Source organism: Parus major, chromosome Z (genome assembly GCF_001522545.3).
Source record: "Parus major isolate Abel chromosome Z, Parus_major1.1, whole genome shotgun sequence".
Taxonomy (NCBI): domain Eukaryota; kingdom Metazoa; phylum Chordata; class Aves; order Passeriformes; family Paridae; genus Parus; species Parus major.
In genome coordinates this window covers 27,322,449-27,342,527 of record NC_031799.1, presented here as the reverse complement: position 1 = coordinate 27,342,527, position 20,079 = coordinate 27,322,449, and the positions used below count along the sequence as shown (strand labels likewise).

At 35.9% G+C, this 20,079-nt stretch overlaps 1 protein-coding gene across 4 annotated transcripts in view; it reads right to left on the bottom strand.

Moving 5' to 3' along the window:
• UHRF2 (ubiquitin like with PHD and ring finger domains 2) overlaps positions 1-20,079 on the bottom strand; it is a 79,137-nt gene that overhangs the window by 52,871 nt on the left and 6,187 nt on the right. For all 4 annotated transcript variants that reach the window (XM_015652322.3, XM_015652321.3, XM_015652323.3 and 1 more), the window contains exons 2-3: positions 12,015-12,257; positions 6,496-6,758 (exon numbers count right to left, since the gene is read on the bottom strand). In XM_015652322.3, the coding sequence (XP_015507808.1) occupies positions 6,496-6,758; positions 12,015-12,257 (506 nt within the window). The remainder of the gene's footprint in view (positions 1-6,495; positions 6,759-12,014; positions 12,258-20,079) is intronic.

The following is a 20,079-nucleotide window of genomic DNA, read 5'->3' as shown; positions in this document are numbered from 1 at the left end:
ATCAATATAGATAAAAATCAGTCACATGGAACATAAACAGGATTTTGAGAATCTTACCTAAAAACTAATAATGCCAGAATTAAGCAGCTTAAACACAGAGAAGCCGTATTAATAGCCTGAAGAGAACCATCTTACTTTCCTAATTACTTTAATTCTAAGTTTCAAGAAAAAGTAACTTCTAGTCTAACACCACTGTGATGTGTGGACAATATGGATACTCCAAAGGGAGATAACCCGAAAATAAGAGTATCAAAACAGAAGTTCAAAAATATAAGAAATACAAAGAATGTTCAATTTGTAATACAATAATGTTGTATTATAACTTTAAGTAATGTGAACATCATGAAAACCAGGTTGACTTCACTAGATAGCAGACTAATCATGCATAATAAGTCACGCATTTTTTGAAAAAACTTTCCTCATGAATGCAAGGAGAACACAGCTAAATCAAGATAAATGACTAAGTAGCAAATTACTAATAATGAGTAAATCACTAATCACACAATTTTTTCAGCAAAGAATAATTTTTAAATGAAAAGAGTTTAACTGTTATTATTTTAATTGTTCTCTCAAACACATAGTAGGACAGCAAAGCTTCCCTCCCTTAGCTCAAATCCTTTCTAAAAAGACGTAAGAAACACCCAGATTGTCTCCTCAAACTATTTCCTTTTCAGTTTGCACAAGGTGTCTAATCATTAGAAATCAAAGTCTTAAAATTAATGCCTCTTGTCAAAACCCGGACTATAACACATTAATACTCACATTATGAAACACAGAATATGTGGTCAGAAACCAATTGCAAATGGGACAAACAACCTTACAAGGAACAGACTTCTCAAAATGAAGAGCAGTAGTGTGCAGATACTCCCATTAAATACTTTCAAGTTTGAATGATTCCGGTGGCACACTTTCTAGTGAGGATATATGGAAAAAAAGATATCTGGCATAGCAGCTCTTTCACTACTTTTGCCTAATAATATGTATGAGGTAAAAATTTGGAATGAGTAAACAAACTAATCACTGATATTAGGAACTGGAAAACAAAAACACATAGCTAGGAGAGGTGCTCCAAGTAGTCACTCAGACTATTTTTATAAAAAAGGTTTGTGACTGACATAAGGTGGGAAAAAACATGTGTTACTCCTAGGAATAGATTGTCTTAATATTCTACTTAGCAGACAATATAGCTTTTATTCCTGTTCCTCTTCTGAAATTCTAGACTCTCCAACATAAACAAAAGGAAGTAAGTGCTATAACAAAACTACAGTCTATAGCTCCAGTAATTTTGTCATGTTTCTAGCCATTAACTTCATATTCTTCAAAAAAAATCCTCACTTCATTGTCTGAAACTACAGTCAGGAATCTGGCAGCATACATCCTCCTGATTTGCACTCTTTCCTGTGTTTGATGTATATAAAGAAAAAAGTCAAATAACTCAGCTGAACATTTACAAAGGTTAATTGAGAAACACATAGCATGCAAAGGAATGTATTTTGGCATTTCTTCATGGAAGACAGACAGTTTGCATCATGCACTATCACTAATGCTGGACAAAGCAGCTACCTCTCAAAGAAGCAGGGAATCTTTCCTATAACCAGCCCTGCTGGGCAAAGTTACTTGACTGATGAACAACAAAACTCAGTAACATTCACCTAGTAAACACTAATTTTTTAGATATATTAGGAACAAGAGCACTTCCCTGTACAGTCACATAATCACAAAATTCAATGCAACTTCATTATCAGATGTATACAGCTGGAAAGCAAAGTATAAGAACGAAGTTGGGGCTACCTCATCTGAGAATGGCCCACAGTGTCTTTTGGTCCCCAAAAGTCAATTTATCAGTAGTGTGATCTATGTGAATTCTCAGATACAATCTATTCAATCTCAGTCTACTACTTAAAACTGAAGATTTCAAATTAAAAACATTCAGAAAATGGACCCGTTAAGGAAGTCTAATCTTCAAACCATTCCTTGAAAAAGTAATAGCAAGTTTAATACTATTATTCTCTTGACGATCTCTTCAGATGTGGATGAGACTTTAGAAAGTGGGTTTTTTTGACCAGGCAGTACTTGGAACTTTTCTCCTCATTGCTTCAGAATAGCCTGTGCTCTCCAGCTGCAAGACTGTGTCTTGCATATTGCTTCAACAGCCACACAGGATGACTACACCTTTTTGACCTCTGGCAACACAGTGAAATCCTAATTTTCCTAATGTGTGGTACCCCTTTAAAATCCAAGGGCATTACTCCACAGCTCACATTAAGCATGAAGTAAACAGAAGCAATTAGTTCCCTAGAAGAAATAACCACAGTGTACTTTATGGCATATGACGCAGATATTACCTCATGGTTTAAACTTAAATTCTCTGATTGTTATAAAACCTGAGGGGAATATCATCAGCCAAAACAATGGCCTTGGAAAAAGTTACCTACACTTGAGTCACACTTAATCTGTACTTGTATGTAAGTTGTTACACTGAAATTTCTCATGCTGTGCAGAAACATCCAGCCTCCCTGTGGCCTCTGCTGAGAGCCTTCTCAAATGGAAAGACTTTATTACAAATGACTGAAACAAGAAAAGAAAGGAAAATACATTACTTGATTGCAATCCAATTACTTAGGTTAAATCCCTACGTCTTCCTGCTGCTTCAGGGAGCTAACAATCAAGAAGCTAGTACTCACAGAATGAGAACTGTCTCCCTGCAACTAAGTACACTATAACCAGTGCTACACCAGTTACTAATATGAAATACAGTAAATTAAGAGGAAAGGGCAAATGCTGATATTGTAGGAATGTCCTTATGTCCTCAGCTATTGAAATGTCCTATTTCTGATTTGGAAGTGATTCTTAAGCAAGCTGTGGTGGATATCACCTACACTTATCTCAGTTAACTTTTGGATCTCAGCATGTGTTGGATTCCTCACAAGTCCTTTTAAATCAGGATTTGGCTTTCTAGTGCTCAAGACAGGTTCATTTCTTCTGCATTTGAAGTCAGTTACTGGGAGCAGAAGAAAGAAATGTATGATAGCACTGTATGAAACCTGATAGCACATCCTGGACTTCAAAGTGTTTAATGGCTCCTTGTGATACCCACAAATGCAAGCATGAAATGAAAATATGGGGAATAAAGTCTAAGAGGAGGAAGTATACTAACAAAAGCAGGAACACACCTTCAAACTGCTGCCACCAAGGAAAAATCTGCATTCAGAAACTGAAAGCAGAAGATGGACTGTTGCACAGAAGTTACATAGCTACAAATGGATGCCAAGAAATTTGATACTGCCTGAAGGTCAGCACTGGTGTAGTGAAACTAGGGCTCTCAAACAAGTTCAAATCTTTTAAACATTTGCATTTAGCAAGGATAGTGACTCCAGCTTAATCTGACACTGAGTCCTGTTCCTCCCAATAGCCCTAGGATTTCTCCCTGCAGAAATATGCGGGTCTTTTAACTATTGCAGCAATTTAATTAAATACTAAACACATAGCTGGGGTGGGGCCTGGTGGTGGAAGAGGTGAGAGAAAACCACTAGGGAAACAGCTCACCAGTGCTGTTATCTACAAAATCACAGAGCAATATGCAGTACCTCCTATCTGTGGCAGTCAAAGCTGGTAGAAGAGCTCTATTTAGTCAAAAGGTAGTTTTGACTAACTTTTTGAAATTACTGTAATTAATTCTTGCCCAGAAAGGGTAATTTCCCTTAACTGTACTCTTCGCAGAAAGAGCTGTCATTTTTTTCCTGTCACATTCACTGTAACTACGCTATTTAAACAAGAAATGGAAAGAGGAACGAATGAACACTGAGTCCCTCAGAGGAGGAACACTTCTATGAAATCTAGAACTGTGTATCAAAGCTCTTAGGTTTTGTACAGGATTTGTGATGTGTAAATCTAGCAGCACCTCTGCTAAAGCAGTGGTTTAAGTTTTCTCACTTATGATAAGGACAAGCCCTGTCCCACCCTTTAAGAAAAACTAGTATAGGAGAACATACTGATCTAGGGGGTAGAGTACACCAATTCAATGCATTACAGGTGACCTAGCCCTCAACTGTAACTTTTGTGGTGATTTTTTTTCCAAACGGGAAGGATGTAACAGACAGAAAAACATCAGTTGTGATTTGAGAAGTTGTGCACCTGTGCCCACCTCTGACATATAGCCCTTCCAATCTATTGAAGTAATTTTGATGGCTATACTGGCACCAGGTTTACGTCTTCCATTTTTAAGCAATTTTTACTCTATTTCAGATAAAGATTGTTTTTGTGTCATGTAAGAATATCTGTTGTAGGAAAGACAGAGCTGAAACTGTTACCCGTGAGAACTATCATCTATCAGACATAAAAAGGAGAAGAGCTTCTCCAAAACAACACTACAAGGATAGACTAGGAAATGTCAAGTACATCTGGCAGCAAAATGCTTAATCCAAACCTGAAAAACAAAACACCCACACACCAGTAACTGTGCAGGGCATAGTACTCACAGTAAGATATGAAGCTTGAAGAAAAGGAGTGAAGAGATAAATTAATGCATTTCTGTAGGAGAGAGCAACTGTATGTCAAAGCACACTATGATGTTTCTACTTATCCACATCAAGCAAAGAGGTGGCAGAATACAAGAGTTGTCTATAGACATCAGAGGTAAAAACACTAATGTATGAAAACAAAGTGGTAGAAGCACAAATGTAGTTACCATTGCAACGTGTGTGTTGGGTAACACTAAAGCACAAAAAGTAAGACCCCAAAAGAACTGTATTGGGAACATCCACCAAAAACTTTATCATTCATAAATGTACAAGTTGTACTTTCCAACAATTTTTCTTTCCAAAAGCTTTAACTTTTTAACTATCTTAGACTGAGCAGCTTAACTGTGACAATCTTGCCATATTATGTAGCTTGCTTAATTTTGTTGGCTAAGTGTATACAGCTGCTATACATAACCATCTTGTAGGAGTAAAAAGATTGTCTCCACCTGGTGAAAGTGAAGTATACATTAACACAGGTCAATCTTTTTGTTTAGTAAGACTACACTTTGAAAGAAAAATCAGAACTGTTGCGAAACATTTTCTACTTCTGTAGGTTCAACTCATAAAAAATAACAGCATCCACAAAAAAACCCAAAAAAAACAACAACAAACCAACATAATTTCATTGCAACTTTTACAAACACTATTTTAGAAATGTTTGCCCCATTCCTCACTCATATATATCCACAGTGATGTAAAATCAGACAGTATTAAAGACAGGTCTTTGAAATCACACCATCAAAGACATTAATTTTGAGGAAAAATATTTTTGTTTGGATCATAACAGCTAACTATGTTATCTTCAAATGTCTTTTGCAATATTCAATAAAATACTTACATTTCTACTTCCACCATTTAAATTCTCTAACATTTTAAGTAAAATGCTTAAAGTTGCAGATATGGAATCCAAACTTAGCATAGAGTCAAGAAAGTGCATTAAGTTGTATCTATTACTACTACAACGAACAAAAAGTGCTCTGTGTAACTCAGATGCAGAGTTACATACTAAAATACGTAAAGTAGAAATAGCTACTCTAAAGAAGTGTTCCGGAAAGCTATATTTAGTTAATATTTAGTATACTTTGTATCCTTCTACTTCAATCTTACATTCCACAGACTACAGTATTTTTACTAATCTCAGTATCAATAATTTAAAATACTCAACTCATTTAAAATTTTATTTGTTTAGAAGCTTAACTTACTGCTTAAACACATTATTACCAAAAAAAAAATCCAGAACAATTTCTCAAGCAAATGAATTGGTGTGAAACCTGCCCATAAATACAAAATCCTTTCAAACTCAGTGTTTTCCACCCACACACTGCAGGCTCTAGAATTTGTTGTGACTAGAGAAAGGATAAAAAAACCCCGAACTACCTTGAAAATAACCCCACTCTTAATGCCCTCTCTCCAGCTCAGGATCAGTTTCAAGTCCTCAGTCACTATGTTCTCAATGACAAATCTCTACTGGAAGTGCAGATCTTAAGTTTTGCACACTATTACTCAATTCGGAGTAAATAAATAAATAAAAAATAAAACAAATCCAAATTAAGTAACAAAAATTTGCTTCAATGGGAGCTCTCCTCCAGCTCTGTTTAGAGGAATTCCATACACACAGGAATAATTTAAAAAAAATTTAAAAAATACCTTACTTGAAAAAGCCAACAGTATAACTTGGTTATATAGTTTCTTTTTCTTATGTAAAAGGATGTATACTCTTATATAGAAAGGATATTCTTCTAAGGAGAGTATATTTATACTTTATACCTTACAAGTATTTAGGCATAAAAAACATCATTACAGCCAATGGATTTGCTATATCCAACTGAAAAGTGTTGTAAATTTTTTACTATTTTTTCTTGGTTGCAATATTGAACTTTCTTTCTTTGATTCCAAGCTTCTTCAAGAAATTCTTGGTTTATACAAACCAAATAACAATATGTGATGTCCTCAAAATAGTATCAGGAGCACTTACTCATCATACTTGATATGATAAATAGCTTCTTCATCAGTGTCCATACAGTCTGAATAAGATGTAGAAGGTGTACTGTCCAAGTTATTTGCATTTTCTCTAGAATGATCTTGATTTAAGTTTCCATTAGTCCTTTTGTAAGTGTTACCACTCTTCCCTTGAGCTTTACCATTCTTATGTCCCTTTGTTGCTCGGGTAACATTTTCTATATGAGCTTCAAACCAGGCTCCAATGCTGATATCACGGGCATCCACCAATTCATTTATCTAAAAGGAAAATTCAATAATGAATTTATGCTTATTTTATAAATTACCAATTAAGAAAAAAATAAATCAGAAAACTTACTATGCTACTGCTTAACTTTATTAAACAATCAACTATAATAAATAGCTGCAAGTTCAAGTAATATTCAATCATTAATACTTTTATTTGCACTTTTAATACTTTACTACTCTCTCTTCATTAAAATCTAGTATAAATATAATTTATATGTAATTTAAAAAGTAATGCTAGTTTTTTTTTTTCTCTTCAGATCTGAAAATTAGCCTGATCTCTTTCATTTTCCTTTCCTCTTGTTTTACCAACTGTTCTTTATGGCTGTGAAAAACACAGATGGTATTAAAATGCTAGCTCAAAACCAAAGGGTTTACAGACCTTCCGGAACCTCTGACCTGAAATTATTATTTAACTTTCTATCTTTTTGTCCTGCAAGATTTTTTTAATCCTTAAAGACTCAAGGACAGATAGGAAAAAATCGAACAAGGTTGCCACCACAGTCAAGTGTGACTGTAAGAAATTAAACTCATTTCCAGAATTTCTCACTTCTGTACTCACAGTATTACTGGTGTTAAGAGACCAAACCACTTTACTATTCTAAATCATGTTATATTTTCTCATATGTTCAGATAATAAATGGATGTTCCTTTAATAATACTGAGAACACTGAAAGAAAAGGTTTATAAACCACTTCAACAGTACAGCAAGTATGATAAACTTATTACAACAGAACTATTGCAGATAAAAAATCTTTAATTATCAATATTAGACACATGCAGATATGCATATACATAAATACATATATGGTTTAAGCTACAGTCTTTGTCAGGTACCAACACTGTGCCAGATAGATACTTACTCACACACACTCCAAAGGCTAATTTCTAATTCTAAAGACACGGATAACCTTATTGCATTTTCAGTAAGTTTTAGTATTTAAGAGGGAAGCAATCTTTTGGTATCTGAAAGGTATCTGACAGCAGTTTGAGCTAACAAGTTTATCCCGTTAAAGGAATACTTCCTGTTTTACTCTTGCCATTCCTCTTCTTCAGATAAGTTCCCAAACTTAATGTTTTGTTCTTTGTCGCATATGTAAAATACCAATGTGTATTTTTATTTTTAATTTCTTAGAATCTACAGTATTCAAAGTACAGCTTATTACCAGGATGACATTTCAGCCATATGATAAACAAATCAGAAAAGGACAACCTTATTTTAAATCTATCAGTCTATTTTAATATAGACATTATAAACATAAATATACAAATTATTATATTAAAATATGTTAATTATTATTTGATATTATTAAATATTCTTTATATTGCATATAAATACATATTAAATATAAACAGTGAATTCTGGCACTTCTAGAAGGAACCTTCATGAAGGCATCCCTATGTAATCTTACATGTTTGAACTAGATGCAGCTCGAAGTGGTGCTTTACTTCCTCTTCTCCAAAATACAGCTGAATGAGATACACACTATTAAGGATTCCCCATCTGCTGCTACTTCTTCCAATCACTTATGGAAGTGCCAAAAAAACCATGTTAGTCAAGTTAAAATCCAGCACATCCAGCGCCAGAACAACAAAAAATTGAAAAATAATTATAAAGCAACACATCAATGGAAACTTCCTCAATCATTTCTCTATAATTCATATGGAATTTGATGCAAATAATTACACAATATATTTCCCACGCCTGCAAAGAGTAAGAGCAAATAATTATTACCACAGACTTCTGAAGAGCCTAATACAACTATATTGTGTGACTGATGTTTGGTTTAAGAGATGTTTTATTAGCAGCTATTTGTGAACAATATTAAACAAACACTGATTTTAATTACAGAGTCCATTTGTGTGGTTTTTATTCCAAGCTAGTGGTCTTGGCTAAAATGTTTTTACTGCAGTCAGTGTCTTTTGAAAAAAAAAACTGACCACATAAGAATCAGAAAATAAAACACACACATGCTTCTGAATGAGGTTTATTTTTTTCTAACTTCATTCCTGCACACCCAAACTACTGTTACTGTAACTGCCCTCTTGCAAATCATCCTGTTATTCTTCCTCTTTCTGGCCATTGCTTAGCTAAGACAGTTTTGTTCACTCATGCCAAGTCCATCTTGAGATGGCTTCCCAGTTCTTAGACCAGACACCACTAACAATTCTTAGTAACAGAAAACAAGAATAGCACATAAATCCATCCACTACTACTCTTTTAGAACCCATGGAACGGTATCAGATGCCAGGTACAACTGGGATATAAAAGAAGCTAAAACATCCTGATTTACATAACATATAACACACAGAGGAACTCTGTTTAAATCACTATTTTAACCACCTAACAATGATTTAATTATTAACTTTTATTTCCAATATCAACACTACCATTTTTTAAAATGTTTTTTTTTTAATTGCTGGTTCCATACCATCTAACTTTACTTTCGGTAGCTGAAATCAGAAAGAGAGAGCAGGGCACAGAGGTTCAGACTATCTACAGTATTGAGTAAGCAACAGGTATCTTGTTGAGTCTACTCTGGATGAAGATCCAACAAGGCATCAGACTTTGCTCAGGCAGAACAAGTTATAACAAAATGTTTCTTACAGTAAGTAAACTATTCCTTATTGTTTGACAATGAAATGCAGAATCACTAAATACACCTACCTATTTAGCCACCTAACATGCCTTACTTTATTAGGCCCTAGGCCTAGACTTCCATTAAATAAGTTTATAACCTTTGAACTACAATACCAGGTAAAAATATGTTCTTCAAATACTGTAATTAGAAATCCTCTGTATACATTTATACCATTACCTATAAATAGCAAACAGTGAAGTGACTATACCCATTAATTTTTGCTTAGATATATTGAAAACACGACTGAAAAAGTAATCACAAGTAATGAAGGGGAAAGAGCTAGGTCTCTGGAATGAGACATCACAAAAATTTCAGCTTACTTGACAAAATAGTTTTCCTTGAGTATGCTTGCTGATATCACCATTCTCTGTTATATTTTCTGTTTTAATCCTGAACAAAATGACTAAGCTAAGAGACTACTTTATATTTAACATATTGAAATGTAACATTCTTGAAAAAGAAACATTTTAGTACTCTTTTCCTCAGATTGGTCTATCTGCTGTGTTCTCCCATCTCCCCATCCTTTCTCATATATTACCTTTTACACTCATCAATTAATTGTAAAGTGTCAGAACTGAAGAACTGGAGTTCTTCCTATTGTAAAAAATGGACATAAAAAATAAGCACACAAGCTTGTGTCTCCATATTCAAGCTACTGATTTTGTGACTCCCTGATTCCGCAGAGAATGAACAGAATGCTAACTGAAATTACCTTGCATGCACATGTGGCAGCCTCTACTCCATTAAGGCATCAGAAATTTGGCCGAGAATGAACCTGTGGTGCTCCAGCTGGTCCTCAGAGATCAGAAGGCTGAGTGCCACTGGGCTTGATTTCTGATTAATTCAGCACTAAGTCTGGTTGTGTTCAGTAACATCTACAATCCAGATTCACCAACAGTGCAGTTTATTGAATCAACCAGGAGGTGGGTTCAGGATTGCCAGTGAACAATGAACTAACCACAGAGTGTTAATATACGTCATGACAGAAAGTAATACTAACAGAGATCTGCTAGCACTACAAATATCTATAATCATATATGTTAATAAGTATCCATACATATTATTACATATTCAGCTATAATAATAAATGCTCCCAAACATTAATAAATATTCATGTGTGTGAATAAATATTCCTGAGTCTGCTTCAAAGCAACTGGGAGGTACAAAGCCTGCCTAAATGTGCTCCTTCAGGGGAGGAGGAGAAACATTGTCCATCAACCTATCCCAAGCAAATAGAGGTGTTTTCCCCCTCTGTGTTTTAACCCAAAAATACCCCTTCTGTATTATAATTTTTGGTTCTACCCAAAAGGAACAATTTCATGTTATAGGTGGGACAGTGGCCACTGTGGTCTTACACAGACGTTCTCTTTTCATCTGCATTCCTAGGTTTGTGAAAGTTACAATGCAAATAGGACTTAACAAAGATCTTAGTAACTTTTGGTCAGAATTTACTGTTGATACAAAAGGTAAAATAAACACTTCAGTCCACAGCAAAGGCTCTCTGACCTCTCTGCCCCATAGCCTTTGTGCAGTCCATAAAGAAAACAGACTTTTAATGAGGTTTGTTGTACATGGCAAAGGGGAAGTGAGGCTAATGGCTGGTACAGGCGCTCCTCTGTACACCACTCTAACAACACCGGACCATGCAGCCTCTGCTTCACTCCAGGCATTGCTTCATCCTTAGGCCTTGCTTGAGCCAGGTACTAGATAAGACAGAGAGAGACCCAGCTCATGGTTTTCTCAGCCAGCTTTGTCAATTCTTCAAGGACTTAAGGCAACACTGTAGCAAGTCTTTCCATTTACAGCAACCTCAACCTCCATTTCCTTCTCTGTAATTGTGGACAGTTTCCAGGAAAATAATTACTGTTATGGCTATGTCTTCTCTAAGAGAAACACCCAAAGAGGAGGTGAAATGCTATCATTCCCTACAGAGAGATATACACAGAGAGATATATATTCGTATACACATATTCTACTAAATATTCAATAAGCTAGCAATCTGGAAACTGGTCCTTTTCTGTTTAAATTAAACTTCTAGTACTATGATGTAATCCTTCACAACAATACTGAAAAATTCAACAAGGTACAAAACTAAATGAATACTAGGTATGCAATTCCTAAAAAATCTACATTAAAAAAGGTACAACTACATAACATATAGCTTAAAGAAATTGAGATATTTACACAATTTGTCTACTTCTAATGTAGCATTGAAACATTAGTATTACAACAATTATTTGGCCTGAAGAAAAAAGAAGGGTAAAAGCTACACTTTAACACATTTTCTTTATCACTTTCTTTTATCCACAAGAAAGTATTTGTTTCAAAGATACTTAAACTTTTTCAAGAATGTATTTTGAAGAACACATTGTGTCAGAGTTTGAGAACTCTCCTGAAAAGTGAGACTGGTACACGGGCCATGCTCATGACTCTCCAAGAGTCAGTATAAATCATGTAAATTTCATTTAAGCTGAACTGGGGAATTAAATCATAAAAGAAAGCAATGAGGATACACTCTTTGATGCAATAAAACAATACATTTCTTAAAATAATAATAATAATAAAAAAATATTAAATCTACAGGCAAGCTTTTAAAGTTTGTACATACCTTGTACAATCCAATGCCAGGATCAATGAGAAATGAGCGAGATGATGTAGATGGCTGACTGGGTGATCCACTGTTTGTTTTTTTGACTTTATTCTTGCAGTTGGAAACAGCACAGGGATTGACTTCTCCATCCTGATCTGCCACAGCTGTAGTGGTAGGAGCTTCAGAATCAGAACGTATCAAAAGCTGAACTATGTCATTTAGTCCAACATTGTAGTCAAACAAAGTGTGTCCATCTTCTAGCTGTCAAAAAGAAATGTGTACTCGTAAAACTCCACCTTAAGGTACCTAAGTAGTTTTTAAATCTTCTTTTTATAGACAATAATTGCACAGACCAGAAGAAGTAAGCCATACCTTACTGATAAATAAAAACCTTTGTCTTGAGTATCTGAGAAAACAAACTCCTCAAGCTAACTGCAGCCATAATTTCATTCAATGAAAATCAATGGAAGGCTTAAAGCTAGAAACAGACATCTCTACCGACTGATGTCACCTACCTACAATTAAGCTAAGAAACCAAAAAGTGGCAAGTTGTGCACCAGGAAATATAAGAAACAGTGCTGCTGTTTTGTTCAATTAAACACTCTTAATGACCTAGAGCATCTTTGAAGAAGAGATTTGATTCACCTGAAAGTATAATGCATTGCTTTGAAATAGCAAAATTACTATTAGTTACACTTCACACCACAGTGGGAGAAAAACATGCATGACTAAAAAACTCACGTCTTTCCAAACTATCTTAGCAACAAGAAAGTTATCTACCCTTTTTTTCAAGAATAGGTGTTATTTTCAACACCAGTTGATGTTTCATAAATCTTTTGAAACAGAATGTCTCCCATGAGTTCATAGGTAGTATCTGTACAATGAGAAAAAGGGAACAAGAAGGAACAGAAAAGAAAAAAAAGAAGCACCTCTCCAGTTTCTCACTAATAGCTTTCTCTTAACATTCAAACAATCTCAGGTAGACAAAACTGGAATCCGTATCTTTCTCCATCCCCTCTTCTTTTTCAAAACAACTCTAAGGGGCAGAGTACAGTTATGAACAGAAGCCAAAAGTCAAGCAATAACCAGTTCTTCCTTGAACTTAAAATCTTGCACAAAAATTAACTCTCCTTACTGCTGATAACTACTGTACCCACATCTGAGACCTGTAAACAGTAGTATTCATAGTTTGAGTCAAAACAGTTGAAGCTAACACAGCTGTCTGATCAACAGCTACAGAAAAGAACCTTACTCAGCTGCCCATTTTCAAACCAGTTCAACACACAGCACACAAAACCATGCTGAAGATTTTCATGCTGGAACTATTAATGCAATGCAAGCCTTAAAGCAGAAATCCCCAGTAACTGTAATTGTCCAGGTGACTATGAAAACCACCTCATATGCCTAGCCTTTAGGCTTAGTACTTCATATTGAGAAGCAAGCTGCCTAAGTAACCTTTTCTGTCCCACCATAAGTTTCTACACTTTTCACAACTCTTTCACGAAGGCCATAGAAGTGTGCTTGCAGCCCTATTGCAATCCAGATTTGGTGGCTTTTCACACCACAAACATTATCACTGTTAAGTTTAAAGCATTATTCTTATATTCAAAGTACAAGTAAACCTAAAACAAAGACAAATAATGATACTGCAAAAACAGACTAGAAAGGATATCCACATTGCTACTGCTTCTCGTCACTACTCCAGTCCACAATTAAGACTAAATCCCTCCCAAGTGATTTTTCTTGGTTGCAAAATGGTTAAAAAGTTCAGCACTACATCTGCAGAACAGATCACTTCTGAAATAATGAGTAAATTGGATGTTACTGGAGACACATAACACATAACATACTCCCTTTTTCTGTTTCAATTGGACTGTACAGGCTGTGGCAGAGATTACAGTGTTGTTCCTAGAATCCTGTGGTATGAGGAAATCTTCTGAAAGATAATGTGCTGGAGAAAAAAATTTTAGGTTTGCTCCTAGTAGACCAATGGGATGTAAGCAACATGCAGATGAGCTTTGCTCTTCTGCTTTTGCTCCTGCTCTCTCAAGACAGGTCCTGTGCAGCCTGACAGAAAAATATTTCAAGGTACTTTAGTTTAAAATTTTAAGTTAATTTAGTCAAAATGTAAATGTGAAAACTCTGAATTATCTACAATAGCTAGGTAAATATCCTATGTCTAGTCTTTGCAATTTATTCTTCAGTTATGACTGCAGATTAAGTTAAATTATTGATCCACAAGTAAGTCTTCCCATTAGCAGGAAAGGTAAAAAACTCACAACTTTAAAAAACAGAGAAGAAAAAAAAAAGGAATCTGTCCAGGAATGGTTATATTTAACACACACAGAAACAAAGACAAAAACAATAACAAGGCTAGGCTTTGAGTAAGAAGCTGTATTCCCCAACAACACACACCACCACATCCAGACTACCTATTCCTGCACAACAGTAAGAGAAGTCTCCTCTCTGCAGGCATTCAAAACCTATCTGGACACGTTCCTACTAACCTGTTCAAAGCTGCCCTGCCTTGGTGGGTACAGGTTGGACTAGAAGACTTCCAGAAGTCCCTTCCAACCCCCTAAATACTCTGTCATTTAGTGAAGTCAGCTTTGATGAACATGAACTAAACAGGTCAGCCAAATAAACTCATGACTGCAAAGTTGTCTAATTTGCAGACGAAATTTATAAAAAATATTAGACTATTAAATGGTTGAGAAACCATTGGCTGGATGGTAGCATCCAGAAGGTAGTGGCTCAAAGTGCAAATGTTAATTAATTAATCTGCATTAATGACTCAGACAATGGGATTATGTGCACTCTCAGCAAGTTGGCAGATGATACCAAGCTCAGTGGTGCAGTTAACACACCTGAAGGATGGGATGTCCAGAGAGACCTGGACAGAATGGAGAAGTGGGTCCATGGGAAGCTCATGAGGTTTAGTAAGATCAAGTGCAAGGTGCTGCACCTGGGTCAGCGCAATCCCCAGTCTCAGCACAGGCTGGGGTGAACAGATGAGAGCAGCCCTGCCCAGAAGGGCTTTGGGGTGCTGCTGGGTGAGAGGCTGGACATGACCCAGCCATGGGCACTCCCAGCCCAGAGAGCCAAACGTGTCCTGGGCTGCATCCAGAGCAGTGTGGGCAGCAGGGCCAGGGAGGGGATTCTGCCCCTCTGCTCTGCTGAGACCCCACTGCAGTGCTGCATCAGCTCTGGGGTCCCAGCACAGGAAGAACATGGAACTGTTGGAGAGAGTCCAAAGGAGGCCAAAAACATGATTGGAGGGATGGAGATGGAGCACCTCTCCTATCAGAAAATTGACATTTTTCAGCCTGGAGAAGGCTTAAGGGTCACCTAACTGCAACCTTCCAGTTCCCAAAGGGAGCCGACTAGAAAGATGGAGAGGAATCTTTTACAAAGGCATGTAGTAACAGAAGAAGAGGCAATGGCTTCAAACCTGAAAGAGAACAGGTTCAAGTTAGATATTAGGAAGAAATTCTTTTCAGTGAGGGTGGTGAGGCACTGGAACAGTCTGCCCAGAGAAGCTGTGGATGCACCATTCCTGGAAGTGTTCAGGGAGAGGCTGGACGGGGCTCTAAGCCATCTGGTCTGTGAAAGGTGTCTCTGCCCATGGCAGGGCATTTTGAGTGAGATGATCTTTAGTCTGTTCAAATCCAAATCATTCTATGACTCCAAGACCTGTCCAAGTGATTGTGATTTGTTTTTTCCTCTTTGTTTTTATCATTTATACTCTTTGCAGGAATATTTTATGTCACAAGATTATTCTGTGACTAGTGAGGTCACATTTAAGTCTCAAAGCACAGTAACAGACATAAAATTATTAAAAGCACGCTTCACACGTGGCAGGTTGTAATGTTTGGCAACAGGATAGGGAAAGAGCTCCTGTATGAGCAACTGTATAAATTTAGACCAACTCGATACACTGCAACAGTGTCTACTTCTAGAAACAAAGTAGAGTACCACAGAAACTCAGTAAAATCCATCACTTGCTTTTTGACTTGCAAGAATTGATATGTGAGTCTGCAAGTATACCTATGCCTAGCATTACTTCATCACTGACAACTGAAATCCTTAGAGTAATGAAGTTGAAAAACAGTGTTTAAATAAATCTATTTCACATAGGAGAGCAGAACTATATGATGTTTTTTCTTTAATTACAATAGACAATTTTATCCCATTCTGCTGCATAAAGACACTATGAAGATTCCCTAGAAATATGTTTGCTTGGACAGCGCATTTAAATGAAAGAAACAAACATTACATGCTTAAAAAGTATTTAAGGTCACTTGTCATTCACAAATTTATATACGCAAATGAGAAACAAAAGTAATCACGTAAGTATCAGACAATCAATCTCCTTAAACTCAGCCATGATTTCTTAAAGGATGATTAGAACATGTATGAGAGGAAAAATAACTGAACAGGCAATTTAAATTACAAAATGTTATTAGCTCTTCTGATTGTACAGTTGTAAGAAAAAGATGCACTTGTTTCCTTAGCAGTAGATTTCACTTTCAGTTTCAACTCCTCTTACAGACTGGCATGCTTCAAAAGCTTTTAAGGATTCATTAACATATTCTGAATAACATGTCACCAAAGAGCAAAAAGCTTTACTGTATCTAACACTCTATCACTATTCTAAATATGTGTAAATTGATAAACAGATTCAATCTTTCAAATGCATTTTCATCATCATGTGTTACAGACACTATCAATTTCAAAATACTCCAAGAGAAGGTTTTTATAAATACTTAAATGTAACACAGCACTGTTCTTACACTACTACACAAGAGCAGCCACAGCAATGCAATACTGGAATTGATACCTACCTACTACCACTGTTAAAAGAACTGTCTTGAAACATCAAGCCACAAATTACTTTAAAAGCATGTAGAAGCTGCACTTAGATGAACATGAATAATCAGAGTGTGGTATGATACTGCATTACTTCGGTAAAAAAATTTGCCTGACAAGTAATTTACCAATTACTATCACATTAACTACAAGTCCCAGCAGAAGGGCAGCTCATTATGGCTTCTACAGCATGTAGAGAGACCACCCAAGAAAGCATGTAATAATTTTTATATCTTAATGTGTGATCCAGAAGCAGGATGACCTTAATCCAGTCATTCCACTTGACAGTCAAGATCTTTAATCTCTTATGAAAGTGTGCCTTTAAGCATCTTTGGAAGTTTTCTTTTCCAAAAAATGTGCCTGTATCTGGCAACACAGATGAAATAAACTATAATGAATGCAGATGAACTCTATAATTAACGAAGTATAATAAAAAGTTAAGTGATATCAATCACTTATTCTGCATAGGCATTACACGCACCTGGCAAATTTAACGGGAAATGCTTAAGAGTAAAGATCTTCCACCTCAAGTTCAGTAAAAAACCTTGGTTAAGAGCTTGTTAGGAGTTATTCAGAGGGTATTAGTCTGAAGAAATCAAGACCCTATAACTTCCAGCTGGGTATTTACTGAAAGCAAAAAAAGTGGACTTCCAGAACTTCATGTATTTTCCGTCTTAAGATTGATATACAAACCTAAGAACTTTTTCTGCCTGAAGGAGGAGAATTAAATTCCACAGAAGCATTTAAACATATCTCTAACCAGCATCTAGTAACTGAAAACTCAACTGAAACTCAGCTTCTCAGCATGTAACACTAAATTTTGGGCAATGAGATCAGCTCAGGACAAAAACAGTTCAATAACCTTTACTACCCAACACTGGGCCCTTAGTTTATGGACTTCAGCCATTCTCAGACTGTGCTCAGTTTGCTTATAATTTCAAAGCTGAAAGAGAACCTGACCAGTATTTTTAATTTCACATGGAAAAACTGTAACCTCCACCTAGATTCTATTCAAAAGAACGCTTAAGTATCTTTAAACACATGTATTAACCACATTCAGAGTAGCAGGCATACGGTCAGGTTTTTACTGTAACTGTGTAGTGACACTGTTTGACATGGAAGTACAGTTGTCTCAGCAACAACAGAGACAAAAGGTAATAAAGGGGAAATCTAGTAGCCAACTGCTTCAGAAAGTTACTGCTTTTATAGATTAATATAGGTTATCTTCAAGTGTATGTAACTCCATGAGATCCACCTCCTCCTTAAGCAACTGTAGTTTCAACAGTATTTGTTACAAGTTCCATATAGTCTGCTCTGACAAAAAATATTTTGTCTGGTGATCATTCTACTAAAACATCCCATATTATTCTGACAGATGGGGTAGTTTTGATGCCATCAGTGATTCTTTTTATACATGTATCAGTAACTGTTGAATGTCCAAGGTATTTCCAGCCCTGAACAATAAAACTCCTCATACAATCTATTTTATTAAGAAGGTAAGAAGCAAAGATCTTTAAGCAGAGACTGCACATGCATGAGGTTTACAGGTCCCTTCTTACATGTCTACAGCAGAACAGTTCTGAAGTGTGGGCTTGGGCTTGACTATAGTCTCTCGACACTGAGGATTTTACATACATATTCTGTGGTCATAAACACAGTCTATTCATACTGGTTTTACACTGGTACTCCTGTAAATTTCCTCCTAACTCTCCCCTCCTTATTGCTGCTGCCATTTTTAGCAGAGATCCTAATAGAAACCAAATAGCTGCACCTACTAATCTTACAGATTTGTTTTCATAAATAGGAAATAACTTCTATCATGCTTGAAAAGAAATACCAAAGAAACCATTGCTCATCCTCAGAAATAAAAAAAAAACAACCCTAAGTTAGACTTACTAGTGCTTTTTGTCATTGATTTGGATTTCATGGCTTGCTGTTAAAAAAAAGATGCAAATAATAAATCATTCTCTCATTTCAAGAAGAACAATTTACTCATCAATTAAAAAGATTAAAAATATTAAAATCATTGCTCTACCTTTGCTCTCTCTTTAGAGAAACACACTGCTAGGTGAATTATCTGCACAATGATGCTCTCTGACAGGCTCTAGACCAGTATTCCCCCGAAACAGAATACAGACAGACCACAATATTTTGTAACACAGTAACCAAAGAAGTTATTACTTCCTGGAGAATAGGGTCCAAACTAGACTCAGTTCTGTCAAAATTTTGCCACAAGACTCACATTTCAAAGCAGCCTACAAAAATGTTCGAAGATGCGATGCCACCAAAAATCCTAACAAGGTCACACAAACTAGCCTTTATACCAGAGAACATGCTCCCTTTTGACTGCTTATGTGTGTTACACAACAGCTAAGGACCTGTCCTCGACACAAGGAAAAAGGCAGTCATAACACTGGATAGTATCACATTACTTACTATCAATTACCCGTATTTTAAGTAAGTATCAGTCTCAGAGAGACTCCCACAGTCTCCACAGAAAACATACAGCAAAAAGAACTCCGAGGTAAGAATATGGAAGCTTCTATATTCTAAAAAAGGCTTTTCTACAACTTCAGTTACAATTGAAGAGTTTGACTGTACCACAGTGTAAACATGCTATGTTTGTTCAACTCTCTGCACAAAGAGGAAGTCTGGCATGCTATAAAAAGCAACACAACATAGGAACAAATTACAGAATCTTGTTGCTGACACGGTCTGCAATTACACATCAATCTTGGTATAAACATAATGATAAATGTACATTAGTCATCTTCGTACTCAATCAACAAGACTAGCTTTCTCTGAGAAGACATTGATACTTTTCCAGAAGCTCTGTACCTAAAATTAAGAACAACGCCTACATTCTCCAATAAACAAGAGGGTTTTACACCTTTTCTAAAAAACTATTTGCAGAGTGTATAGGTGATACCTTTTGTCTGAAAAAAAGAAATTCCAAAATAGATTCCAGTGTACAAGATTAGTACCAACACAAAAACAGCTGAAAGTCAAGAGCTGTAAGAAGAAATTTCTTGACTTTATCAGAAGATCATGGTGAAGGCAGCTATGTTCAGTCTCAACTAATGACTTCAGGGAGTTCAAGTCTGCACTTCTAAGTTAAACTTTTAAAAAGCAGTTAATGTGTTGAAGATTATTTATTCCTTTCCTGTGATACAGAAAAAAACCTGTTAATTTAGATATGGTTGTTTCTTCTTGG